General features: G+C 49.7%; 1 protein-coding gene and 1 long non-coding RNA gene across 4 annotated transcripts; one reads left to right on the forward strand and one right to left on the reverse strand.

Annotated features, from left to right (window-relative positions):
• Positions 1-3,636: 3,636 nt before the first annotated feature.
• Positions 3,637-16,097, reverse strand: MFSD2A (MFSD2 lysolipid transporter A, lysophospholipid). 3 transcript variants are annotated; one of them, XM_037032541.1, is made up of 15 exons: positions 15,812-16,097; positions 14,280-14,411; positions 12,707-12,831; positions 8,922-9,045; positions 8,712-8,790; positions 8,198-8,355; positions 7,646-7,736; positions 7,400-7,521; positions 7,117-7,200; positions 6,466-6,549; positions 6,264-6,376; positions 5,702-5,845; positions 5,433-5,609; positions 4,516-4,621; positions 3,637-4,484 (listed from the first exon to the last, which is right to left on the reverse strand). In XM_037032541.1, exons 1-14 carry the CDS (start codon positions 15,902-15,904, stop codon positions 4,558-4,560), a joined length of 1,590 nt encoding a protein of 529 aa, XP_036888436.1. In that variant the 5' UTR covers positions 15,905-16,097; the 3' UTR covers positions 3,637-4,484; positions 4,516-4,557. The 3 variants fall into 3 exon arrangements, with proteins under 3 accessions (XP_036888436.1, XP_036888437.1, XP_036888435.1); XM_037032542.1 differs by having other exon boundaries at positions 3,638-4,621; positions 14,280-14,408; XM_037032540.1 differs by having other exon boundaries at positions 3,640-4,621.
• A 23-nt stretch (positions 16,098-16,120) lies between these two features.
• On the forward strand, positions 16,121-17,654 carry LOC118977592 (uncharacterized). Its single transcript, XR_005064567.1, has 2 exons — positions 16,121-16,336; positions 16,558-17,654. It is a non-coding gene; the product is annotated as an uncharacterized LOC118977592 (long non-coding RNA).
• The last annotated feature ends 9,297 nt before the right edge of the window (positions 17,655-26,951 follow it).

Raw genomic sequence — 26,951 nt, forward strand, 5'->3', positions numbered from 1 at the left:
TTAGCTGGCTAAGCTGTTGCTATACAGAACAGCTCTGAATGGCCCTGCTCCATATGTCCCATCCCCCAGCTCAGACTTTGGGTGAGGACATCCTATATATATGTATTTTTTCTAATATTGTCTGGACACCTTGAGTTCTGGACCACATTACAAATCCCTATTTGGCCCGCCCCCCCTTGGCTACACCCTGTTACACTTTGGGTCATAGGGCAGCCGTCAATCCACTGAGCCACACTTGCCAGGATAAGATTAACCTTTGTATACACCTGGCCCTGGACTACCAACCCTGACCTGCCCAACTAGGAATTATATGATCCGGTCACCCTGTAAGGCAACTTTTCTTCAGGTTTATTACAGAGCCTCTTTTTTGTCCACATCTTGATTTAGCATATGACTCTCCTACTTAAAAACTCATCAATGGCTTCTTTCTGCTGTTAGGACTAATATGCTTAACATGCCCTACCAAGCCCTGTGCCATCTGCCTCTGCCTTTGTTTTTCAAATAATGTAAATCACTTTTGTTTAAATCTTTTTAATGGCTCTTTGACTGTTCTCAAATTAAAATTTGAACTCTCACTGTTGGCCACACGGCTGAGGATGATCTAGTTCCTGCATGTGTCTCCAAACTCACCTCATACCTCCTGTCCTCTCTCTCATTCACTGCACTTTGGCCACACTGCTTCCTTTCGGTACATGAAATACGTCAAGCCCTTTGCTACCTCAGGGTCTTTGCACTAGCAGTCTCCTTGTGGGGTAAGTGGAGGCAGTCTGGCTTCCTTACCCAGGTGTCTGGGTAGCTAAGGGGAGCAGTGTTGCCATAGCCTTGGAGGGGACTGATAACCAGTGTTCTCGTAGCCTTGAGACTGGGTTCGATAAACTGTTCCCATAATATGTAGTGAGCTCACATGCACAGAATTATGTTATGTTATATAACTTCTGGCATCTTGCTGGCTTTGTTCTCCTCTAGTACTTAAACAGGTAGGGACTCCCTGCTTGGGGCAATGATGATGAGACACACAAGGGGACAGGTGCCACAATGGGTGCCACACTGGGGAGCAAGGGCTATGGCAAGAGACATGCAGATAGACATGCAGTTTGCTGCGTGTGTGGCTTGTCCACCCACGAATAAAGGCACACCCGACATCCCAATGGCTCCACGAATAAAGGCATGCCACACATCCCAATGGCTCTGTGAATATTTTTTCATCTGTGCAAACACCATGAACCTGCCTGGCCTTGAAGGGTGGCAACACACTCCCCTACATGCAATGCTTTTCTGGAAAGTCTTGGCATGTCTGCTAATTCTCCTCCTCTGTGCTTCAAAACAAACATCACTTTCTCAAAACATGCCTCCCTCAATTTAAAATAACCTTCACAGCCCTGGCTCAGTTGGTTAGAGTGTCATCCTGTAACCAAAAGTTGGCAGGTTTAATTCCTGGCCAGGACACAACCTGGATTCTAGGTTCAATCCCCAGTCCAGGTGTTTGAGGGAGACAAACCATCGATGCTTCTCTCTTGCATAGATATGTCTCTCTTTCTCCCTTCCTGTCTCTCTGAAGGCAATGAAAAAAATGTCCTAGAGTGAGAATTTAAAAAATAATAATAATAACCTTCACACAGTTCCCTCTATTACATTTCCCTGCTTCTTTCTTTTGTGGTGCTTTCGACGAACTGAACTTATTGATATGTCCATTCATTCACCATTGGTCCCCATTGAGAATGTAAGTACTGCTTTGTTTGACACTCTATTTTCAGAGCGTAGCCAGAGCATGACACATAGTAGGCCCATTATAAATCTTTGTTCCATAAATGGATAGCCAAGGTCACAAAGCCAGTCAATGACAGATTTAGAATTCCTCCTTTGCAGTGTCGAAGATGTTGCCCCTTTCTTCCAACAGGTGGAGCCAAAGCCACATCTGGTCTGTAGCAGAGATTGGTGTGGGGAGAGGTGGGGGGGGGGCGCAAAGTTTTTTGTAGTAATGCTGGATTCAAGTGTAAAGAAAGTCAAGATAGCACTTCTCCCCAAGGATGGGTAGATATGAGCTGTCTGGAAGGACCCTGTAGTAGCCAATGACCCAAGGGGGTTCTGGGGCCTCAGACTATTTCCTCACTTCTCCCACCTGTACCAAACTATCTCCCAGTCAGCAGGGGTCTTTGAAAAGAACAAACGAAAAAAAGGGGAACAATTTTTTTGTGAGCATGCACCTGGAGAGAGGAGAGGGTTTTCAATTCAAAGTCCCTATTGTACAGTTGAGGGGAGCTGAAGCCAGGAGAGAAGCATCGTAGTGGGTCAGTAGGAAGTGGGTCTTGTTCGCAAAGCCCTCTTGTCTTAGCTCATGTCTATTTAGCTCTACAGACCCCACCCACTATTCCTGGGCCATGGTCTCATGTGGGAGACCGTGGTGAAGTTGGGCATGGAAATCTCGGAGCTGCCCCCAGGGGTAGGGGGGTGGATATGGCATGCTGGAGCCAAGACACACTGGACCGATGTCTGCCAGGGGGACCAGAGGCCAGAGGTATATTCCCTAGCTGGGCAGGTGGCCTGCAAACAGGATTCAATCTAAATCTGGGGCTGGTGAGGTTGGGAGTCTCAAACTTCCTCCACTTCTGGTAGCAATGCTACCTCAAACAGGGTAGCAATGCTACCCCAAATGCTACCTCAAACAGGGACTCACAAAAGGGTTTGTACTCGGGAGAGCTGCTTCGTTATCTTGGGTAGTTTGCAGAAGGAATGTGAGATCCCATCAAAGGCAGAGATTAGTGAGAATGCTCATTTAATCATCCTGATAAGTAACTGTAGGGCTGGGAAAGAAGCAAGTGTGAGTGGTTTAAGAAATTAAATATTTTTAAAAACAGGACTTGGTTATCACTAACTAATTGAACTGATTTTTATTAAGTGCCTGTTAGTATTACTTTATAAATTTATAAAAGTGACTTGGCAGAACTTCATTAGCAAAAATGAGAGCCGCATACCCAAAATTAAAACAAAGTCCAAATACTCTTAAGTGCCTCTCTTCTCTGGGCCTCATTTATCCATCTATACAATAAAGCCGGGGTGTCAAACTCGTTTTCACCTGGGGCCACATCAGCCTCGCAGTTGCTTTCAAAGGGCCAAATGTAATTTGAGGACTGTATAAATGTAACTACTCCTTAACTAGGGGCAAGGCGCTGCTGCCGGGTAGAAACAAGGTGCTGGGCCAGATGAGTCCACTGGGCCTTGGGTTTCCCAACCCTGCAGTAAAGAGATTAGACTGGTAGTTCCTGATCCTGACAGCTTTGCTTTTCCCGATGTTTGGAGCTTGGCTTAAGTGTATAAAACCCAGTAATGTGCCGAGGCAGGCTCCCACCCATTTGCAAGAGACGATTGTTATTGTTACATTTTCAGGAATTTTGCAAGATAGTACAATGTTTGGTAACTTGAAATTGGCTACAGTGGGAGTATTTACACCATGGATATAGGCAAATGCTCTAAACTAGGCCTTCCTTCATGCCATCCTCCTCCCTGCTGGAGGTGATTGTCACCAGCATACCAGTGAGACCCCTCTTCACCTGACACACATACACCCAGCCAGGTACATCCGCACCTTTCAACACTGTCATTAACAATTGTGAAGAAAGGATCACAGGTCTCTAGGACCCCACAGGGCCCCAGGCACACAGAATTGGCCCCAGCACAGCCAGGCCCACAAGCTCAGGCACAAACAGGGTGCGAAATACAGCATGCTGGTATAGGCAGAGCAATCACGTGACAGCAGGTAGGTCAGTCGTTATCAGATGCCAGGGAGCAGAGGTTGGTGGTGAATGTGCAGGAGTTGCACAGACCTAAGATGGAATTCTGGTTAGGTCCTCTTGGCCAGGGGATGTTAGCCACATCCCTCTCAGCACTGGAGCTCTCAGTGTCCTCATATTTAAAATGGGCACAAATTCTGACTTGGCAAGACGATCTCCAGGATTAGGTGAGAACACTGGCAAAGTCAATGCAGAGTCTCCATACCACGCCTGATACAGACAGGTGTTTAGTAAATGTTGGCTAATGCTACCATCACAACTCCAGGCTCATTTTCTGTACCCAGGGCCCCTTCAGCTCAGTGCTCCCCCTCTCTGAATTTTGGGACAGAAGGGCTCAGTGAGTGCTGAAGGACAAAGAGAGAAACAGCTCCGTTTTCCAGCTTTTATGAAAATTAATAACATTAATAGCTCATAGACATATACACACACACACTTTGCTATGTACACAGTCATTAAGTTATTAATTAGTCTCTGTATAAAATGTTTCTACATTAGTGTTCGGGGCTAGGCCCGATCAGTCCTTGGCGTATTCACAGTAGCAGCCCCAGGGCTTGGCCCTGCGGGCACGAAGAAGGAAGCAGACGGCTGTGTGAATAGCCTGCCCCCAGGTGGGAATAGGACATGTCCTGGACTGAGTACTCTCATCTTTGGCTCCCTTTCTGGCACTTGGAGACCAGCTGTCAAGGGAGCAGGCAAGCAGACTCAGATTCCTCCTGTGGTCCAGCAACTTGGGCCCTGCGCTTGGCGACTTCAGGCAACACAGCAAGTCCTAGAGGATGCTGGCCAGTTCTGTAGAGTCTGTGTCAGAGCAGCCTGAGCTGCTGGCCTCTTCCCTGCAAGAGCGGGAGGAGAAGGATTAGAAGAACCATCCTTACCCGTCCCGTGCCCACACCTGCCTCGTTCCTCTTGTAATCTTGGCCCTGCAGTTTTAGCCAGCTGCTGGGCAAGTCTAAAACGCTCCCCTTCTCAGCCCAGACACAGCTGGTTGGTCTGCTCTCTGTACTTGCTACTCACAAGGCATCACAAGCCCAAGGACTATGCTCTTGCCTAGGCTGGCTGATGGGCTGGCATGACCTACTCCACCCTACCCTCTGGTCTCCCAAAAGGCAGGCTCAGGCCACACCTGAGGTGCTGCATGCCAGGAATACAGTGAAGAGTACAGGGTGTGGAGTCAGAATGCCAGGCCTCAAACCCGGCTCTACCCTTTACCAGCCAGGTCAGTCAGTCTTCCTGATTAAGCCTCAGTTTCTCCATCTGCAGAGTGGGAATGACAGGACTCTGCAGCACCTAGGGTTGTTGGAGGACTACAGAGGATCATGAAAACACCGTCTCTAAAACATATACTCCTCGATGGCAGAAATTCCGGTTTGCTTCATTCACTAGAGCAATACCTGTCACATAGCAGGCTTCCAATAAGCCTTTGTTGAATAAATAAATGTAAAACCACGTGGCATGCCACTTCATGTTCAAGAAATATCAGCTGCCACTGCCAAAAATTGGCAGAGGGCAGGGGTGGAAGAGGAACTGTCAAGGGAAGGGGCATGGGAAGGAAGTCTGGCCATGGCCACAGGAGGCACGGTCGGAGGACTTAGACTGGATGATGCCCCTCCTCCACCTCCCAGTCCTCTCCCTCCCCGCTCTCACCTCAGAGCCTGCAGGGCCTTCCTGTTCTGCAGCCGCTTCTCCTCGTCGATGGGGTACAGCTTGAAGAGCAGCAGGCCTAGCAGGATGAGGGCTATGGGAGCCATCGTCACCAGCATCTTCAGTGTAAACCTGACAGGTGCCGGCTGGAAGCAGCCACCGGTCTGGTACCCGGCAAAGCTGTGGAACCCAATGGGAAGGCGAGTGGTGAGGAATGGGCACCTGGGGCCTGTACCTGTCCAGCACTGTTCCAGGCCCCTCAACCCACTCACTCAAGACTGAGGGTAGAGATGCCCAGTGAGACTCCAGAGGCGAATTTGGTGAAGAAGACATAGAAGGAGAAGAAGATGGGCTCGGTCCCATGGGCTTCAGGATGCTTCAAGTGGAAGTCGTCGATGACATCAGGCAGCATGGACCTGTACAGAGTGGGCAGCCATGAGGACCTGCCCGCCTAGCCACCCAGGACCCCACTCGCCCATCTGGCACCTCTGTCTGTCAATGAGAAGAGGGGGTCCTCTGGGAGTTTGCAGCCCCACGGACACAGCTCAGTGAGGAAATGGCCACTTCCTGTGATTAAGGCCTCCTCCTCGGTGGTGAAGTGACCCCATCCTCAGGGCTCTGCTGGGCAAGCAGTGTACAAACCAGACTTAAGGCCCCATCCCCCACTGCCCCCCCCACCATGATTAGGTGTTCCTGCTTAGTTCACAGTCTGTACAAGTGCATGGGAAGACCCATCCCATACCCACAATATGGATCCACAGAATTCTCCCACAGGAGCTTCAGAAGTGGGGGTAGGAGGCTGGGGAACATACCCGGGGGGGCCTATATACTTACCAGGGTAGTAAGAAGGCAGCTGCTACACTGATGCCAGCGGCCACAGCTACCACATATGTAACGATCAGGTTACTCTCATTGAGGGCCACCAGGATGAGAAATGGCACTGCTGACTAGGGAAGGGGATGCAGAAAGATGGGTCAGCTGGGAGGCTCCCACCGGCACATCCCAGTCCACACACTAACCCTTTGGTCCCACTCACTGAGATCCCAGTGTATACAGCCGTCTTCTTGCCAAACCGGGTTAGAAACCACTGCCAGATGGGAATAGTGAATGTGGCGGAGAGCTGTAGGTGGAAAAGGGGTTAGGGATGGGGGTTAGAGCTATAGAACCCCTCCTGCCCTTCCCAGGACCCCAAAGGTGCTCCTAGCCCTGCCTAAGAGCAGCCAGAGGACATCACTGGGCAGTGAGGAAGTTGACAGGCACTGTCAATGGCTACCCAGCAGGCTGAGAGCAGGTCCTAATCCTAACTCCTGCTTCTCTGAGCACAACTGAGCCAGCATTCCCAAGTTCCTGGCATCCACCTCTTTGTTTTTGGTATCTTTTCTACTTGACCATTTAACCCCAAACTCTTTTTTTTCTTCCCAGTGTTATTGAGATGTAATTGACATATACCATTTTATTAGTAGTTTAAGGGCACAACATAATAACTGGATACATGCACCCAAACTTTCAGTCCAACCTAAGCAGCTGTAGGTCAGATCCAACCTAATTATTTTTGAGAAACCTCCCTCATCCCTTCATGACCCTGGGTCAATCTGGGAAATACTCTCTGACTCTCCTAGGAGCCTTCTCATAGCCTACCGCCACTTCAGCCTGAGCTGCCGACCCACCCCCAGGACCCTACACGCACCATGATGGCCAGGAGCAGGTTCTGGAATTCATTTCGGAAGCCCAAGGTGTAGGTGCAAAACAAGGCAAAGTTACCCTCCACCAGCTGGGAGATGTGGCATGAGAAGGAAAAAGAAACACACGGGAAGATGTGATATCGGGACCGAGCCTCCCTGAGACATTTCCTGTGCTCCAGGACCTCTGCTTACCCACCCCCAACTCCACCTGTCTCTCCAGCTTGTCACATCCTGAGTCCTTGGTCCACCCGCTCCCCACCAGGCTGAACGTGAAAGCCCCCCACTTACCATGAAAGCCAGGGAGGTGAAGAGAAAGGCAGCAATGACCTTGACATATGGGCCATGGCTCATGACCAGCCGGAGGCCCCGAAAGAAGGATATCTGCTTGGCCTGCTGAGTCTCATAGGGTTCTGAGAGCCAGAGAGGACAGTAAAGAAGGAGCAGAAGCCCCTCCCAAAGCCTGAGGTTCAGGCAGGGGGACAAGGCCATCCTGTGCTGGGGCCTGGACCCCACTGGTCCCTCGGGGCTTCTCACCTCTCTGCTCCCTCACACCCACAACCAGGATGACGGCACAGATGACGTAGATAGAGGCGATGACCCCTGCTGCCATCATGTATGCATTTTTCTATAAAGGAGGATAAAGGCAACATAGTGAGACCGTCAGTCTGTTCTCATCCCAACTCAGCAGCTCCACACAGTGACCCTGGACCAGTCCCTTCTACTCTGAGGCCTCACTGTTTCCACCTGTGAAATGGGAGAATCATCCTGGGCCTGCTGCTGCGTCCCAAAGCTGGGCAAAGTGCAATGGAACCAGATGTTAAGAAGCCCAGCTGTGGAGTCTGAGAAGCCACAGTGTAAATCTCCCCAAACCTAGTTTCTACAACTCACTAGCTCTGTCACCCTGGGCAAATTACTTAGCCTCTCTACCCTTCAATTTCTTGATCTACAAAATGGACATAGTAACAGTTTGAATACCAAATGCCCAACATTTAACACACATTAGCTATTATTACTATTTTGAGGATGACTGCAAACCACCCCACTGTTCCTCAGCTCCCCAAAGCCCTGCCCCGACAGGGTCCTCACCGTCTCTCTGAGTGAGGTGCTGCTGTGTGTGCGGTTGGCACCTTCTGCAGCCAGTGCCGAGCCATTGGGGTCCTGAAGACAAGGCATATCTGCTTGGCCAACAATTTGCCCTTGGATCGCTGTGCCCAGAACTGTGCCCAGGACCTCCACAGTCATCCCTGAGCAGTGAAAAGAAGATCTTTTGGAGGGGACTTATGGCTTGCGGGCCCCTAGGAAGGTAGGTCAGATGAGAAGCAGCCCAGTTCTAGTCCCAGATGGTGGTAGCAGCTCCAGGTAGGGTTGCTGTAGGGTGGTAGGGCAGATGGCACCTTGGCCTAAACTGATGACCTTCCTCTGTGTGACCTCCGGCTAGTCCCTGCATCTCTCTGATCTCACCAGGGCCATAAGGGGATTGAGTTATTTTTAAGATGGTTTCATACCCACTCCCAGTAAGGGAAGAAATGTGGCAGGAGGGCCAGGGAGCAGGGGACCCAGGGTTCCCTGTCAGGGGGATCAGTGGGCAAGGGAAACTTACGGTAGGCAGTGGCTGAATCCCGCTCACTCTGTTCTGTGCTGATGAACATAGTGAGAGCTGAGTAGGGAACGTGGAAACACTGTCATGGAAGAGAGGCCCTTAGCCAGTCAGACGATGGACAGACAGATGCGACTTCATGCACCCACCCTGCAGGCCCCAGGGACTGCCCCCACCCCTGCCCTGACACCCAGGGGAGGTGCCCACACTCACCGTGACCAGGGTCTCAAACAGGCAATAGAAAAGCAGGTACCATAGGACCTGGCCTGGTGAGAAGTCAGGCACGAACCAGATGAGGAAGTAGGCAACGATGGCCAGGGGCGTAGAGAAGATGATCCTGAGGGGAGGGAGAATATATATACATATATAAAAAATTCAGCCTTGAAAAGGACTGAAATTCTGCACTGATGGGTGTGGCTCAGTAGGTTGGGCATCATCCTGCAAACCCGAAGGTCGCCGGTTTGACTCCCGATCAGGGCACAGGTCTGGGTTGCAGGCCGGGTCCCCAGCTGGGGGTATGCAAGAGGCAACCAGTGATGTTTCTCTCCCTCTCTTTCTCTCTCCCTTCCCCTCTTGCTAAAAATAAATAAAACCTTAAAAAAAAAGAATGATGCCCTGTCTGGTGTGGCTCAGTGGATTAAGCATCAGCCTATGAACCAACCAAAAGGTCACTGGTTTGATTCCCAGTCAGGGCACAGGCCTGGGTTGTGGGCCAGGTCCCCAGTTGGAGGCGTTCAAGAGGCAACTAGTGATGTTTCTCTCCCTCCCTTCCCCTGCCCCCCTCTAAAAATAAATAAAATCCTTTTAAAAAAGAATGAAATTCTGACTCATGCTATGACACAGATAAACCCTGAAGACATTATGCTAAGTGAAATAAGCCAGACAAAGGGACAAAGGCTGCATGAGTTACTTTTATGTAGTCAAGTCACAGAAACCAAAAGTAGAATGGCGGTTGCCGGGGGGCTGGGGGAGAGGAGGAGTGGGGATTATTGTTTAACTGTCTAGTTTCGGTTTGGAAAGCTGACACACTCTGGAGCTAGATGGTGGCAACAGTCACACAATGGTGAGAACATACTTAATGGCACTGAATTGTACGCTTAAAAATTTTTAAAGTGGTCAATTTTTAGGTGTATTTTACCACAAAAGTCATATAAGCATATTATAAGGAACCCTAGCTGATGTGACTCAGTTGGTTGAGCATCAGTCCACAAACCAGAAGGTTGCCGGTTCGATTCCTGGTTAGGACACATGCTGGGGTTGCAGGGGCATGTACTGAAAGCAGCTCATCCATGTTTCTCTCCCACAGTGATGTTTCCCTCTCTTTCTCCCTCCCTCCCCCTCTGTAAAAGTAAAAATAACTTAAAAAAAAAACCCCACCATATTATAAGGTGATTAGTAGCTATGGGTTAAAGAAATAAAGCAGGCTACATGGGGATTGGGAGTATGGGGGTGCAATTCACACAGTTCAGGGTAGCCTTTCTCAAGAAGGCGACATCTTTGCGAACACCTGAATGAGGGGAGGGAGTCGACCTTGAAGATGTCTGAGGCAAGAGTGTGCAAGGCAAGGAGAAGAGTTAGTGCAACATCCTGAGGCAGGACCCAGCAGGTATGAGGCCAGTGGGGCTGGAGTAAAGTGAGCATGGGAGATGCCATTATGACATGAGTTTGGAGAGGAAATGGGGCGCCAGGTCACGTATGACCACGCAGGCCAGTGTGAGGACCACAGTTCTATTTCCTAGTTGAAGTAGTTTGGAGATAAGTAAACTGGTATTAAGATGTAGAACAGTGGTTGGGATACAGTGTTTGCTGTGATTATCACACTAGGAAAGCTCAGGGGGGCAGTGCAGGCTCATAGCCAGGGAGCTGCGGAGTGCGCTGGGCTGCGGGGAGACCTCAGGTCCCACCCAGCTGCATCTCAGCCTCCCCCTGTGACACTGCTGACATCCCGCCTCTCATCACTCTCATCAGGTGGCCTTGGGAACTCCAGGGAGAATTCTGTTGGAAGTCTTCTTGGTCTGAGGCAGGGAATTTAAATAGTGGCTGAAGGCAGATCTGGCCTAAAGCCAGCAAGGAGAGTGAGACACAGGGCTCAGGAACCCAGAAAGGCCCAGCCTCTTCCTATGCTGACAGAAGGGGTGTCAGGTCTCAAGCCTGAGGAGGGGCCCAGGTGCTAACTGCATGGACAGGGAGGAGGTCACACATACTACAAGGCAGCCCTTCAGCCCGTGAGTGGTCCAGTGTGCCTTCAGACAAGGGGAGTGGTACCACTCAAGAGGTATCACCCAGGCAGGTGAGGACATACACGCATCAGAAACCAGCCTGAAGGGCTGCAACAACTCCAACAAGCCAGCTGCCACACCTGCCCAGGGAGAGGCCACAGGGAGGGCCTCCCCTGTTCTCTCTCCCTGCCCTCCTTCACCCCTCCCAAATCTACGTGTTTCCTCAGAGAACAAGAGCATCAGCTTTGGCCAAACACTCCATCCTCTTCTCGTAGGTGGCTGAGCAGCTGATGACGAACCAAATGTGACTGAGAGTAACCTGGGCTGCTAGAGTGCCTGCCTCTCATTGGCTGGGCCTCATGAGGAGATGTGGCAGCAAAGCCCCGCCTCCCACCAGCTGCCAGGGAGGCGGGCACAGGACCTAGCTTCCAAGGTGGCTTCAGCCCCGGTGGCTCCAGTTCACAGGGAGCTTTGAGCAGCCTGCCCAGGTAAGGCAGACTGTCCCTGCCCTCGAGCCCTGAAGTCTGGATCAAAGGCCCCAACCTGGGCCTCAGCCAGGGGCTGGCAGGATTGCAGTGGGGGTGGTTGGTGGGGTGGGGGGGCCGGTTCGTGGGAAAGGAAGCTGTGGGGGAGAGGCAGGGGCTTGTGGGAAGAGCTTTGAAGGCTGAAGGCCGGAGACCAGGTATGGGCACCCCTGGGGCAGGAAGGCGCCCACTTGAGCATGGATGGGCTAGAGATGAAAGGAAATATCACCCCCCACCCCACCAAGCAGGATGTCCTGGAGGGAACCAAAGCTCCAGCCTGTCAGCCTCTCCTGTGTGTCTCCCTTTTCTGTCTGATCTGTAGCGCCACCACCCCCACCTTGCCAGATAGTCTGAGGCTGAGTACTGCAGGTTTTGTACCAAAGGGCCAGAGGTTACAGGTCTGCTTTCCAGTCTTGTCCCACTAGGATACATTCTGAAGGGGTGCCAAATTATATATTACTTAATGTGTGCCAGGCCACTGTTCTAAGTACTTTACATATAAAAAAAGGAAAAACAAGAATAGCCCTGACCAGATGAGGCTCAGCTGGTTGGGCCTCATCCCGTAAACAGAGAGGTCACTGGTTCAATTTCCAGTCAGGGCACATGGCTGGGTTATGGATTTGGTCCTGGCTGGGGCGCATGCGAGAGGCAAACAATTGGTGTTTCTCTCCCTCTCTAAAAATAAATAAAATCTTAAAAAAACAAACACACAACACACATTTAATCCTCATCATAACCCCATGAGATAGGCATATTATCATTCCCATTTTACAGATGAAGAAACTTGAGACTCAAGAGAGATTAAGTGACTTTTCCCAGATTGCACAGCTGTGAACGGTGAAGCTGGTATTCAGAATGAGTGAGGCCGGCTCCAGAGTGTTAACTCTCAACCACTGTGGAGGACTACCTCTTCCACTATGGGAAGTGAAATGGGAAAAGTTAGGAATCCAGCTTCATTGAAGGGAATGGACCTTGGGAAGCAACAGAGTTTGGGGGAGGACGGGACTTACTCAATCTGACAATTTGGCCAGCCTGGGAATGAACTGGCAGGGCATCTCAGGACCTATGCCTGGGGTAGCTGACCTTGGCTGGAATTTCAACACTAGGGTTGTTGTGTTATTCCTTCTCCTCATCCCTCAGCCTGTGACAGAGCACATGGAAAAACTGAAGGGTAGTAGACCTGCCAGACTGTAGGGAGACAGACATGCCAGAAGTCCTGCCTTCTGCCACCTTTGAAGGAGCCCCTTCTACTCACCAGGGCATAAGGCGGCCCAGCCTGGTCCAGGAGGATTTGCTAATGCAGAAGCCCACCAGGGGGTCTGTGAAGGCATCCCAAGCTCGGCCCACAAATAGGATGATGGAGGCAGAAAATGGGTCCACCTGAAACGAGGAACAGGCAAAAGACCCCTTCATCTTTCTGCCTACCTCTGCCCTCACTGGCAGGCAAGAGCAGGGGCTCCCTCCCCACCTCAGCCAGGCCCTGGCAGTCTGTGCTGCTCTTATGAAGGCCTCAAGTATCTTCACTTGCCTTGACAGTAGTGACAATAGCAATTTTCTGATAGCAGTAGCACTGTGTGCCTCCTTAGAAACTCTCCCAGATCTGTCCCCTGATATCCTCCCCTTCACTGCTGCCTTTGAAAACGCTCCCATTAATTAAAATGAATCCAAAATCACTTCCTTGCCTCCTTTTCACAGCCCTGAGCCCCCAACCACCTGACACCAGAGTTAGTATTTGCTGTTTGACCACAGTGGGCCTCAATTTCCCCATCCGTAAAATAGGAATTATGATCCCAATCTTATGGTTCAAGCTCTATCTTGGATGTGAAAAAGAACTCACGCTTTAAAAAGTGTCCTGTTGCTGCCCACTTAAGCTGTTCTCTCCCCCCAAAACGGTCTACACCTGAATAGACAGCTTCTCTGGGCTCCTTCTCATCCCTCAAGGCCCTATTATTGCTATTGCTCCAGGAAGCTAGAAAACCAGTGGCCTGTCCCACCGGCAGTCTCCCTAATCTGACTTTTCCAACTTTAACACTTACTACAATACAGTTTTACATGGTAGTTGCAGGTTTCTCATATCTGTACCTCATTCGGGGCCCAACCCATGAAAGTTGCTTGAAAACTAGCTGCTGAACATCATTTGTTCTTTCTGGGACTCAGTATCCATAAATGGATACAACTAAGATGCCCGGCTTGCAATGTCAGATACTACATAGAAAAGATGGTCCGTGTGGGAACCCTGAGAGCAGTGGTTGTTCTGCCTCCCACGCTCCCATTCAAACAAGGTGAATTCTCAGGATGCCAGGCTTCTGGCCAACGCTTCTCAAAGCACAGAGGAGCCCTGCTTCACCCTAAGTACCCCTCCCAGTCTAAGACCCTATGTGTGGGGGCACCCTAATCAATCTAGCACTGGAGAGATGCCAACATGCCTCTCTCTGCTCCTCAGGTGAAAATGAGATGCACCCTATCCACACGCCTGGCATTACCCACCAACCCCAGAGCCAAACCAGCTGACTGCTCGCTGTCCAGCTGTGGACATGGTTTGCCAGTCTCTTCCAAGAACAGCGTCACCAGCAGGCTCCATTCTCCCTTGGAATACCGCCAGCCCCTCTAGGATCTGTTCTTCTTGCCAGACAAAGAAGAGCTGCCTGACCTTACCAACTAAGACTCCTGGGGCAGATAGACTCCCCTTCCAGATACTTTCCAAAGCTTTGTTATTTCTTATCCATGGTGACTTTGACAGGCAGCAAAGAAGGGGTTCCTGGTCCCATTTCACAGATGGGGAAAACCTCAGGATGCTATAGGAGCCCTGATGGTCTCAATCCACTCACCTGAGCCACATCCAACAGGTAGATCTGCAGGAAGAACCCCAGGGCACAGCCTGTCACCTGGTAGGGAGCCCCCCCAACTGCATAGCAAAGCTTGTTGCAAATGGACAACTGTTGTTTCTTCTTTGGTTCCTTCTGGGAGAAAGAGAAAAACATGAAAAGAGACTCAAGATCTTGGTCTCTGTCTTAGAAGGTTCCAGAGTCAGGATATCCCTCTAGCCAATTCTGCCAGGAAAAACAAGTCTGTCGTGTCCTATTCCCACCCAGCTACATAGCACTTCCCACAAGAAAGGTATTCTCTATCCTTAGGAACCTGGAAGAGGGGAATCAATACTAAGGAAGTTTCCCCTAAACCACCCTACCCTACCCACCCTACCCCCAGATTCTTATCAGCCCACCACCCCTAAAAAACTCCTGAAGGCCTCAGTCATCCTCCTTCCCAGATTGGAAGGGGAACATGCTTCATTGGTGGACCCGTCTCTACCCAGTACCAACTGCCACAACCTGAAAATCCTCTTGCTGCCAAGTCCTGAGCAAAGTAGCTCAGCTCCTGCTCTGGTTCAGATCCAGGACCCACCTTCGAACTGGGCAAAGGCTCTAGAGAGCTGTAGGGGACCAACCCAGCGGGCTGCAGGCACAACTGTTCCTTCCCACTGTCCCAGAGGATCCCTGGCCCCGGTGGGCAGCCAGAGCCTCAGGCAAACCCAGGGGCTGTCCTGCCCTTCCTCAGCTCTAGGGGACCTTGGAGAGGAGGAAAAGCAGGGCTGGGCTCTCTCTGGGTGTGCCACCAGGGAGGTTGAGTTTGCCCAGGGAAAAGTAAAGATTACTCATACATGGTAGCAGCTTAATTGCTCAGTCCTGCTCTTCCCCAGGATTAAAAGAAAAAGAAATCTATTGCCTGGGATCCCTCCCTGGGCCACCTGATTTCATTTGGTCCCTCCTTATGTCCAGAAAGCTGAGAATGGTACAGAAAGTCAAGATGTACAAAGCAAGAGTATGAGCCCCTACATGGCCCTCTCCGCCCCCCCCCCCCACCACCACGCGCGCGCCTGAAGAATGCGGCTCCTTTAAGAGCAGAGTCCTTGTTCTTATGAATGAACTTAAGTAGCCCTCATAGAGTTGAGAGAAAGCGGAGGTAGGCCCGTGGAGAGTAGGGGGTGGGAGATGGGGAAGCAAGGGGCCTTTCTCAGATTTCTGGGGTCTGACTTCTAGAGTCTTTCTGGCTTCTAAGCCACTCGTCACAGAAGAACGGAAAACAGCTAGACAGAGCCCGGGCACCACGTGGAGCTGCCAGCAGGGCGCTCCGCAGAGATTCAGAAACAGGGTGGACAAAAGGCAACGCCAGCGTCTGCAAAACTCCATCACCCCCAGGGCACCTCTAGGCTCTCTTCTGTCCTTGGGCCCCTGTGTTCCCAGGTAGCCCAAGATGTTCCAAAACCAGGCTTATCCTTTGACTGCCCCACCAGTCTATGCCCACCCCCCCCCCACCCACCCCCGCCCTTTCCCCTCCACCCAGGGGATAGCTATGTTCTCACCTTCACCTGGGCTGGGCGTTCACTCGTTTGGAGGATGCTTGAAGGCAGCAGCCCCGCTGCGGAGCCAGTCTCGGCGCCCTCTCCTTTGGCCATGACCCGCGGGCCACGCCGCCTGGTACCCACCGCTGGGATGCTCTTCCGCCGCTTCCCACTAGGTCCGGGCTCCGGTAGTAACAGCAGCCGCCGCAGGCGCCGCCACAGTTGCGGTGCACTAGTGAACCTAGCCCCGGCAGGCTATCCAGGCGACACTACCCTGGAGTCCCCCTCGCACCTCTTAAAGCCTGGGCTCCGCCCTCTCGGAGTCAGCCAATCCCGGAGCCCTGCTGCCCCGCCTCCAGTCCATCTACTTCGGAAACCGGCTTCCCCTCGCCCGCCTAAGCAGCCCGCGAAGTCAATTGAAGTGCGTTTTGGAGCCGACTTCTGTAAGGCCAGATCTTGCCACCAGGATAAAGGCCTGGGAGGCCACCTGACACTCACCAGGAAACTGAGGCGGAGGCTGAAAGTGACCTGCCCGTGGTTTCCAGAGTGAGTTTTCCCTGGGTCCAGCCTGCACCCCAAGATTTCTTACCCTGCCCCCAAGCCTTGGAAAGGTAGGGAGGGAGTCAGGAACCCCTTTAAAATCTGGAATCACTGGAGTCTCCTTCTCCTCCGGACCTGGAGGATGCAGCCCTGATATTTTCTTACCGATGCCCCTCTTTCATTCCCCAAGACCTATCATTTCCTCTTCCTGGCTTTGGCATCTTTAGGGCCCTCAGCGATGGGGAAGGAAGATGAAGCCACGCAGTCCGCAGTCGCCGACCCTCCCGGCAACGAACTAACTCCCAAGTTGTGGAGAGGAGACACGGGACCACAGCTGCCACTACACAGTGAGGCTAACAGCAGTCGTTTATGGATAGCATCCTCCCTGCTCAACATGAACTCATTCAGCCCTCCAGCCACCAAATGAGGGTGGAATTATTTCTCCATTTTACAGCTGAAGAAGTGAAGACTTACAAATGTGGCAGAACCAGGCCTGAAAGGTTTTGTCCCATCCCAAAGCCTTTTCTTTTAACAGCCCTGCTCTGTCCCTCTCAGCAAAAATTACCAGAAGGCCGAATGTGTCTCCCCAACAGGAAGCCCTTGGGAGATACAAAGCTACAAGGGCACTCTGGGTGTAAACAAAGAAAGGTTTGAAAAAGGGAGTGCTGAGTAATCTGGTCCTTGAAAGAAAATGGGAGAACATTAGTCTAAAAGAGAGACCAAACATAGATGTCCGAAAACAGGGTCTTCTCTCACCTCTTGGTCCCTCGTGTGGACATCATCCCAGGCAGACATCAGACGCTGGTGGAGAGCAGTTTGCTCTGATTAGTGAAGGGGCTGTTGGGCAGGTCCTCAAAGCCACTCACCTCCCCTCTTTCCCCCTTAAAATCTCTAATTGCCAAGAGAAGATAAGAGATTTGGCTTTCCCAGGATGGCCACACCAAGCTCCCTCATGTGCCCTTGCAGACCCCATCTTGGCAAACAGCTCTTGGTTACTACTGAGCAGAAGGCAATCAAAGAGAGGAAGCTGAATAGTGTGAAAAGGGCACAGAGTGGCCCCACTGACCCCACCAGAGCTCTGTGACACTGTTCTCTCTCTTCCCCATTCTGGGCTTGGATTGGCTGAGGTAGATTCTATGACCCCTTCCAGCACTAAAATTTTCACTGCTATAGCATCACACCTAACACAAGTGATTTAGACCCCTCGCCAGACCATGCGTTCCAGGAAGGCAGAAACTACACCCTTTTCACTTCTGCCTTACCCCACTGACAAGCTTGTGAACTAACTCATTGTAGGAACTTAATAAATGTGTGTTCAGTGATGCATGCTCAGTCTTCCTCGGGTACAAATACAAGAGAGGCCCATTCGGAAAAGCCCCAGGCTCCTCCAGTTGATTCTGGGCAACTCAGTTAACCTCCCTGTGTTTAAAGTAGGGATAATAACAGTGACTACCTGATGGGGTTATTATGGTATGAAACAAGAAAATGCACAGGAAGCGCTTAGTTCCAATTCCATGGGAGCTGAGGCTGAGCTCGTCCCCCTCCTGGCCCAATTCCAGTCTGTCAGTGTAGCAATGCAAGATTCCAGATATGGCCTGACCAAGCCAGAACAATAGGCCTATTATTTCCCCCAGTCTGGACACAACACATTGTTAATGCAGCCTAAGGCTGCTTGGCTTCGCTGCCTTTCTCTTCCATGATTAGTTCCCATCAAGTTGTGGTCAACTAAATCATTCAGATCCTTTTTACTAGAGATGGGGTCAAGTCAGGTCTCTCCTCCTGCCTCTGTTTTGTGTAACATCTTGGAGCTACAGAAGGATAATGTCATCTTGCTTATTCCAGACTTGTCAAAATTGTTTTGGGGTATTTTTGTTTGTTTGTTTTTTGTTTTGTTTTTTAGATAAAACCCCATTCTTTAAAAAAATGTATATTGAATTTATGGGGGTGACACTGCTTAATAAAATTATATAGGTTTCAGGTGTACCATTCTATAACATATCATCTGCATATTTTATTATGTTTTCACCAAAATTGTTTTGAATACTGGTTGTGTTGCCCATTGTTTTCTCTCCCTCTCTAAGTTTAGATCCAGGCTGCTTCTTGGAAGTTCAACTCCACCATGCATACAGCCCCAGGACACAGCCCCATAACAGACCACTACAGACACTCATTCACCATTAACCTCATCAGGGCACTGCTAATCCAACAGCTCCTAATTACTGAGCACCCACTCTATGCTGGGCAGGCACCTGTCATTCACAACATCTCATTGACTCCTCACAACACCACTGGGAGGAACAGTTTTTGTTACCCCCATTTTACAGATGATGAACCTGAAGCTAAGGAAAGAGAAGCAAGGACTAGTTTTATAACCCCAGAGTCGGGCATCTTTTTCTGTCGGAGTTTGGTTACAGACTTTCACTTAGAGATGTTGTCCTCCAGGTGCATACAATCCTGAACATTTGCCTCCATTCTCCCCTTTGGTCATTCTCCTTCCTACCCTCTGGCCCCCACACCACCAACCCAGGAGTCCAAGGGGCTTTGCTGAGGCCCTGTTAACCTCAGAAGCCTAGTGCAGAGACCCGGGCCCATTCTTCATAGCAGCACTCCATCCAGGACAGCAATGAGGACAAGGGTTTCTTCCTGAGGAGCAGACAAACACATCCCCACTCTGTGGTGGGAACTCCATCCTAGCCATCCTTTACCCTTTCTGGGTCTAGCCTCATCTCACAGCCTAGGGCAAATGAACTCCACAGCTCCCCTTGTTGCTCTCCACCTCTCTGCACCCTCACAGGACACTATCCTTGCAGGCTTCTTCATATGCCCTAGCACACTCCCCTGAAGGCCTCTGGGGGAGGTCACTGGCCCCCCTGAGCTTCTTGGGGAAAAGCAGCAGAGTTAAGTGCAAAGATCCGAGGAGACAGATTACTGGGCTTCCTAGCCTCCCTGCCATTACCTACAGTTTACTCTTGGGCAAATTAGTGAATCTCTTTCATCCTCACTTTTCCCACCTGTCAGACGGGGATAATAATTGTACCTTCCCCATAGGGTTGTCATGGGGATTAAGTGGGGTGCTTAGAACAGTGCTTGGCACATAGGAAACATTTAAAAGTGTTTATCATCATCATTATTAGTACCCTGGGTAAAACCTCACCAAATAAGACTACGTAAGTCAGAGGGGGAAAAATCTGATATGAATGGCTAGGAGCATGGGGACTCGAGGCGGTATTTCTAGAAGTGCGGATGTCGCTAGGGCAGGGTTACCAGGTGGAGCTGTTGGGGTGTTTGGTGCTAGGAAATTGTTGCTAAGTGAAGGTGTTGTCAGATGCCAGTGTTGCCAGGAATAGCTGCAGCCTGTTCTTTAATGGTAAGATTTCTCCCTAACTGGCAGACCTACCACTGACTCCTGAAGAAAAGGAGCCCAGCCTATGCCCTAATGACGTTTATCTCAGCAGTCATTGGCAAACTCCCGACATCCTTCTTGGTGGTACTCTAAGGCCGAAGTCAGGGAATGGCCAGGTTAAAGAGGTACAGGCTGGAAAGCCCTGGAACAAGAGCTTCCTGGAACAGTTGCTGTGTTGGGAATGCCTCAGCATGTTCCCCATTATCCCTTTTGTTTGTCCTGTGGGGGAAGGCAGGGCAGAAAGTAGGAAGGAGGGACTGCTGAGGATCCTAAGAGAGGCTCTTTGTGGGGGAAGTAGCTGAGGGCCCTTGAAGTCACTTGAGGCTCCCAGTTCCTGCCTGGATGCTGGCAATTGTGGGGCAGGTCCATGATCCCACAAAGCTATAGGCCATTCCACAAAGAGGCCCCCTATCCTGGGCTTCAGGAATAGGCTGGGCGATGGGTTTGGCTTCAAGCCTCACTTGTCAGGGGGTAGAGAGGCATGAAGAGTTCCCTGAGATTCCTTTTGGGGATGAAAAACAGGGGTTTTATGGCAGGTTATGGTGGGTACTCATGTCCCAGGCATACAACTTTTTACTAAAAGGTTTATTTTTGCCTTAAGCAAGCCCTGTCCATTATTCTTGTGCATCTAGATGAACACACCTTTGGGATGTCAGAACACCCCTCAAAGGTATAACCACCCCTACACTCTGAAAGCACATACTCTGGTGAACTATCCTGTAATCCAACCCCCAACTTGCTTTCTCTCATCTTCCTTACATCCCCTAACTGGCAGGCCTACCACCCTGACGTCTGGAGAATTTCAGAAGACTTTCGAAGCATACAAGAAGCTGTAAAACTGTTATTCCTTGGAACATTTGAGATCTTTCTCCCCAGCACATGTCGTCAGTTTGGCACCAAAACAACCTCATAAAAACTCTCTACAGGTTTGAATCTTTCTTGAGAGAGAGAGAGAAACACTGATATTTTTTGTTCCACTAATATCCATTCATTGGTTAATTCTTACATGTGCCCTGACCAGGAATTGAACCTGCAACCTTGGTGTATTGGGGAAAACACTCTAACCAACTGAGCTTCCCAGCCAGGGCCAGATGTTTCTTACTTCAACACTTGGGACACCTGGTGCTCCCTGGCCTCCACCAACCAGTGTCTCTGCATCATCCTGGACTCCCCAAACTTCAAGGTCCTCCCAGAAGAGAGAAGCAACCTTACTCCCCAGGAAAACTGATTGCTGAGAAGACGTAGAAATGACACAGTGGAAGAAGCTGGGGAGGTCAGCCTTCGGTGAGAGTCACACCATCTTGGGCCCTGGCACAGCTCTGAGGAAGGCCCAGAGGTTGGACCAACCTACCAGGTAGCCTCAGGAACTGTAAGATCAGGTGAGGTGCACTTGGTAGGAGCCACAGTCTGGCATTAGCAGAAGGGGTGGGAACTGAAGCCTGAGTAATACCTCTCCCTTCTGGGCTGGCCAGGACTCTGCCCTGGCATACCACATGCAGGTCCTATCTTCATCACCTGGCCTTTACCCTCTCAGGTGTGGAAGAGTGTTTCTAAGTAAGTAATTTGCTGGGCTCAGGTCAGCATGGCAAAAGCAGAACCTACCTTGGGAAGCCCTGAAACCCACACCTCCTGCCCCCCGGCCTGGGCCTCCTCTTAACCATATGCCCAAAAAGCATGTTGGAGGACCCAGCACCGTGTAATGGCTGCTTCCATTTTCACCATAGCACGTGGAGACAGCCAGCTTTTGATGGCTACCTGCAGACTGTATGGTAATCCTGTGATCCTTACACTAATTAGGAGCAAGAGATAATAGCAGTAGCTGCGGTCCTTAACCGCAAGTCTGGCCTGGAGTCAGGCTCACAGTGTTTAAATCTACTCCTGTGTCTAGCTCGAGCTCTGTGACTTTTAACTTCTCTGAGCCCTGTGTATCTAATCTGTAATAATGCTTCATAGTTTTATCTTAAAGGTCAAGTAAGACAATTTGTGTACACAAAACAAACCTTATAGTTGGATCTCAATATGTGTTAATATCTTTCCTTTACCCACTCCCTCTGATTGGCAGGATGTCTCTGATTAATAAACAATGGGAAAACACATTTCTGTTCTGGGTTGAAAAACTTAAAAACATGAGAGCCTTTAAAAAAAAAAAGGATACTTAGGGGAGGTGTCAATGTTGCTTCATCAAAGGAAAGATCTTGCCTCAAAGGAAAGATCACCATGCCTTCACTGAACCAACTTTGGGTGCACCCAGCAACACAGAGATGAGTAAGGCATGGGTGATCTTTCCTTTGAGGAGGTCAAGTCACATTGTGGAGATAAACATAAGAATAAGTTACAATATAATGTGGCAAAAACCTAATGGAGATCTGAGTGCACAGACTTGAGAATACTCGCTTTTGTTTGAGGGGTGAAAGTCTGGGAAGGCTTCACAGAGGAGGTGATGATGGAGCCAAACCCTGAAGGACTGGTAAGAGTTCCTAAGATACGTAAGGGCATGCCAGGCAAGGGGAACACCACAGGCATGGAAGTGTGATGGAAGACGGTGAGTACAGAAACAATTAGCAGCTTGGGCTTTCTGGGCATTTGCTGGATGGGGAATCGGTAAGCCCCAAGCTGGGAAGATGGAAGGAGGCATTGTATCCTCATCCTAAAGGTAGTGGGAAGCCATTAACAGGGTTCTGAGCAGAGAGGAGTAAAATGAACACATCTGTACTTTATAAAAGATAACACTGCCAGCTGCCATCCTCCTCCTCAGAACCTCATCCCATTTCTCCCAGACTGTTCTTGCAGCAATGCCCTTACAACAAACAAATTAAAAAGAAAAAAAAAAACCACACACACACAAAACCTGGCCATTTCATTCCCATGCTTAAAGTTCCCCTATTGTATGTGTTCAATAAATGTTTAATGAATGAAAGACTAAATGAATGAAAGAGCTATCTGTAATAACTCCTTCCTCTATATTTCCGTATCAGTGGGTCTAAATAAAGTACTTCCTGATTTCCTTTCTGGGAAAAATGAAACCTGAAAAAGAGACTTGCTCAGGTCACATAGCAAATCAGCAGCAACAGGACTCTACTTTGCGTTGGGATCCTGAGGGATGGCCCTTGCAGAGGAAGCCCCAGGCCATGTTTTGCCTGCTATCTGAATCTCCAGGTCTGATCCTCCAGAACAGAGCTGGGAGGACCTCAGAACACTTACTCCTGCCACACACACAAATCATCAGCTCCCTCTCACCTCCAGCCAGAAGTAGGGTTGAGATTTGGAATTCCTCTTCCTCAGCTTGCAGCCTTATCTCTCCTTTTGGGGCTGCCCTAAGAGGAGAATCAAGGATTTACTAGGCTCTAGGGTTCTAGACCACCCTAATTATTAGGCTGGACTCAGTTCTGGAGCTAAGATGGGTCTGTGCTGCTTTGTAGGCTTCTGGCTAGATTACTTCTAAACTGAACTCTGGGCTGCTCTGGGCTCTACATTTTGGGTTTAACTTTTGCCTGGATTCTAGGCTCTGAGCTTGAAGCCCTCTGGCTTTGGGTTCTAGGCTGTGAGGTGGGTGATAGGCCCAGGGCTTGACTCAAAGTTCTAAGCCCTGGTCTTTGACTCTGGCTGGCGTTTGGGCCTGGACTGAGTTGTGCTCTGGACTCTGCAGTTTGGACTCCGGCCTCCTGTCTTTAGTTACATTTTTGCTTATTATTGTTATTTTTATTGTTGTTTGGGGGCTTTAGTTCTGGATTCTGAGCTGAATTTTGGACCAGAGCTGGACTTGTTTGGGCTCCAGGCTCTAGGTTCTGGGCTGGAATCGAGCTGGACTCAAGCTGGGCTGAGCTGGGTTCCAAACCTTAGGTGGTAAGCTGTGGTCTCTGCCCTCTGAACTCCAACTCTGGGCTTGCTGCATTGGGTGGGAGTAGGGGCCACAGAAGGGAGAGGAGCAAATTCTTGAGCCTCTCCCCTCATTCTATTCCTCTTCCTTGAGATTGTTTTTGTCCCTCCTGATGGTAAAGAGGGTCAAAGTGAATGTAGTAGTAGCTCTTTCTTTCTTTTCTTCCTTCCTTCCTTCCTTCCTTCCTTCCTTCCTTCCTTCCTTCCTTCCTTCCTTCCTTTCCTTTTTTTCTTCCTCTCTTCCTGCTGTTGAGTTGTATAAGTTCTTCATATACTTTATTTTTATATATATATTTTATTGATTATACCATTACAGTTGTTCTATTCCCCCCCTTTATTCCCCTCCACCCTGCACACCCCTCCCCCCTTCCCTCCCTTTAGTTTATGACCACGTGTCTCAAGTTCTTTCCATTCTATATTTCCCCTACTATTCTTACCCTCCCCCCATCTATTTTTTACCTACTGTCTATGCTACTTATTTTCTGTATCTTCTCCCCTCTTCTCCTCCTCCCACTCCCCTGTTGCTAACCCTCCATGTGATATCCATTTCTATGGTTCCGCTCTTGATCTAGCTGTCTTCTTGGTTTGCTTTTGTTTTAGGTGTGGTTGTGAGTAACTGTGAGTTTGCTGTCCTTTCACTGTTGATATTTTTTATCTTTCTTTTCTTAGATAAATCCCTTTAACATTTCATATAATAAGGGCTTGGTGATGATGAACTCCTTGAACTTGACCTTATCTGAGAAGCACTTGATCTGCCCTTCCATTCTAAATGAAAGCTTTGCTGGATAGAGCAGTCTTGGATGTAGGTCTTTGGATTTCATGACTTGGAATACTTCTTTCCAGCCCCTTCTTGCCTGTAAGGTCTCTTTTGAGAAATCAGCTGACAGTCTGAGGGGAACTCCTTTGTAGGTAACTGTCCCCTTATCTCTTGCTGCTTCTAGGATTCTTTCCTTCATTTTAATCTTGGGCAATGTAATGATGATGTGCCTTGGTGTGTTCCTTCTTGGGTCCAACTTCTTTGGGACTCTCTGAGCTTCTTGGATTTCCTGGAAGTCTATTGCCTTTGCCAGACTGGGGAAGTTCTCCTTTATTATTTGTTCAAATAAGCTTTCCACTCGTGGCTCTTCCTTTTCCCCTTCTGGTATCCCTATAATACGGATGTTGGAATGTTTAAAGATGTCCTGGAGGTTCCTAAGCCTTTCCTCATGTTTTTGAATTCTTGTTTCTTCGTTCTTTTCTGTTTGGTCATTTTTTTCTTCCTTCTGGTCCACTCCCTAGATCTGAGTCCCAGTTTCCTTTCCATCACTATTGGTTTCCTGTGCATTTCCCTTCATTTCAATTAGTTTAGCCTTCATATGTTCCTCTAATTTGTGACTAAAATCAACCAGTTCTGTGAGCATCCTGATCACCAGTGTCTTGAATTGTGCATCTGAGAGGTTTGCTATTTCCTGGTCGCTTAGAGTTATCGGCTCTGGAGCTTTGAGTTCTTCTTGAGCCAGATTTTGGACTGTTCCTGCCTATTATGTATGAGGAGCGGAGCGCTAGGTGTTCACCAGGGCCGGGCCACTCAGTCGCTGAGTTGTGGGGGCGGGGCCAAAGGAAAGCAATGGCAGGCCCCCTCTGCTGCCTCCCACCGCCACCATAGGCCGCACAGTCTGTCCCACTGCATGAATGTGCGACCGTGGTCAGCCCGAGGCTGGGTTCGCCCGCTGGGGCCTGTGTGGTCGGTCTCACTGCTCACTCCTTTGCTGGTTTATCTACGCGCAAATGTGTGACCTCAGCCAGCCCGCCGCCCCGAGCCCTCACTGGGTTAGCCTGACGCAGAGCTGCCTGGGCGCCTGGGGTTGGGGGATCTTTCTTGCCTGTCCCCGCTCCGCCCCTCTTACTGGTCCAGTTGAATGGTTCGTTGTTGTCGGACATCCGTATAGTTCAATTTTCTGTTCTTTGGCTGCATCTTTTTTCTCCATACCTTTGTTGTATTCAAACTTGGTTGTGGGAGAAGGCACAGTGTCCACCTACGCCTCCATCTTGGCAGAAGTCCCTTCATGTACTTTAAAGTAGTAGCTTTTGCCCTAGCTGGATAGCTCAGTTGGTTACAGCACTGTCTCAATATGCTAGGGTTGCAGGTTTGATCCCCAGTCAGGGCACATACAAGAATCAACCAATGAATAAATAAATAAGTTGAACAACAAATCCAAATTTCTCCCTCTCCCTTTTTTTCTCTAGAACCAATTAAAAAATTTAAAAAATAAAGTAGTAGCTTTCTTTGAGCTTCTCAAGGACATCCTTGACCACCAAGAAGAAATGAGAAGTGAAGAGCAGGGTGGGTGGTATGTGGAGATGTCTTCAAGTGGCCAGAATCCATCCTGCTATCCAGGACCTTCCCACAGAGCATAGCGCAGTGAGGGAGCATGGGTGCAACTCACAGCCTGAGCTCCTGAGGGGAAGGAAGGCATGGCAGGCAGGCAGGCTGCAACAGGGTCTAGGACTGAGACTGAGGGGCTTCCTCCCCACCTTTTCTACCCCATTCCAAGTCTTCACCCCACCTCTGTTCCAGCAAGAAATTGTCACCAGAAAAGGTAATTCCCAGGGTTCGTCTAAGCCTTTGCTCAAGTCCTGCCCTTTACCCTCTCTGCTTTCTCCCTCACAAGGGACTGTTTCACATGGTATTCTCCTTCAAGGTAGGTCTCCTTTCTTTCTTATCTGCTCCAGAGCCTAATGCCCAGCAGGACTCCTCCCCAGCCCCACTGCTGGACGTCCTAACTCCTAGATGCTGCCATGAATGCAAGGCCCTGAGTGTGGATGAGACAGACTTCATGAAGCGGCAGGAATTTCTACAGGGAAATACAACTAGAAGAAATCATTTTAATTGTGCACGTCCTGTGACTGCCAAGAACCAAAATCTGTTAACAGGCTGTCCCCTCATGAGTACACTCAGTTCCTAACTTTTTTTTAAGAGAGAGAGAAACATCAGTTTGTTGTTCCACTTAGTTACCCGCTCATTTGTTGCTTCTTGTGTGTGACCAGGGATCAAACCTGCAATCTTGCATATTGGGACCATGCTCTAACCAATTGGGCTACCCAGTCAGGGCTAACTTTATTCTCCTGTCTCAGATTTTCTTCCCTCACACTCCCAGACAGAGACCACCTTCTCTATCCAATTCTGTGCAGGAAGCCTCACCCGACCCCTGACCACATGGTATAGGATCAACAGGATAATAAACACTTAGCAGAACACTTCCCCAAATCTGAGTTAATTCAGTCTAGAAGAATATCACAGCAGGAGGATAGAGGGGTGCACGAAGTGAGCTTCAGCCAAATAACCTAGAAAGGGCTTGGCAA

The sequence above is a fragment of the Sturnira hondurensis genome, unplaced genomic scaffold (assembly GCF_014824575.4).
Source record: "Sturnira hondurensis isolate 20B ecotype Veracruz unplaced genomic scaffold, ASM1482457v3 Scaffold0021490, whole genome shotgun sequence".
Lineage (NCBI taxonomy): Eukaryota > Metazoa > Chordata > Mammalia > Chiroptera > Phyllostomidae > Sturnira > Sturnira hondurensis.

Coding starts and splice junctions, on each gene's coding strand:
- MFSD2A (XM_037032541.1), bottom strand. CDS start 15,904: ATGGCCAAAGGAGAGGGCGCCGAGACTGGCTCCGCAGCGGGGCTGCTG. Junction 6,550..7,116: donor ACCTGCTCCTGGCCATCATG/GTGCGTGTAGGG, acceptor TTCCACCTACAG/CTCTCCGCCACATTCACTAT. Junction 6,377..6,465: donor CTGTATACACTGGGATCTCA/GTGAGTGGGACC, acceptor CCCCTTCCCTAG/TCAGCAGTGCCATTTCTCAT.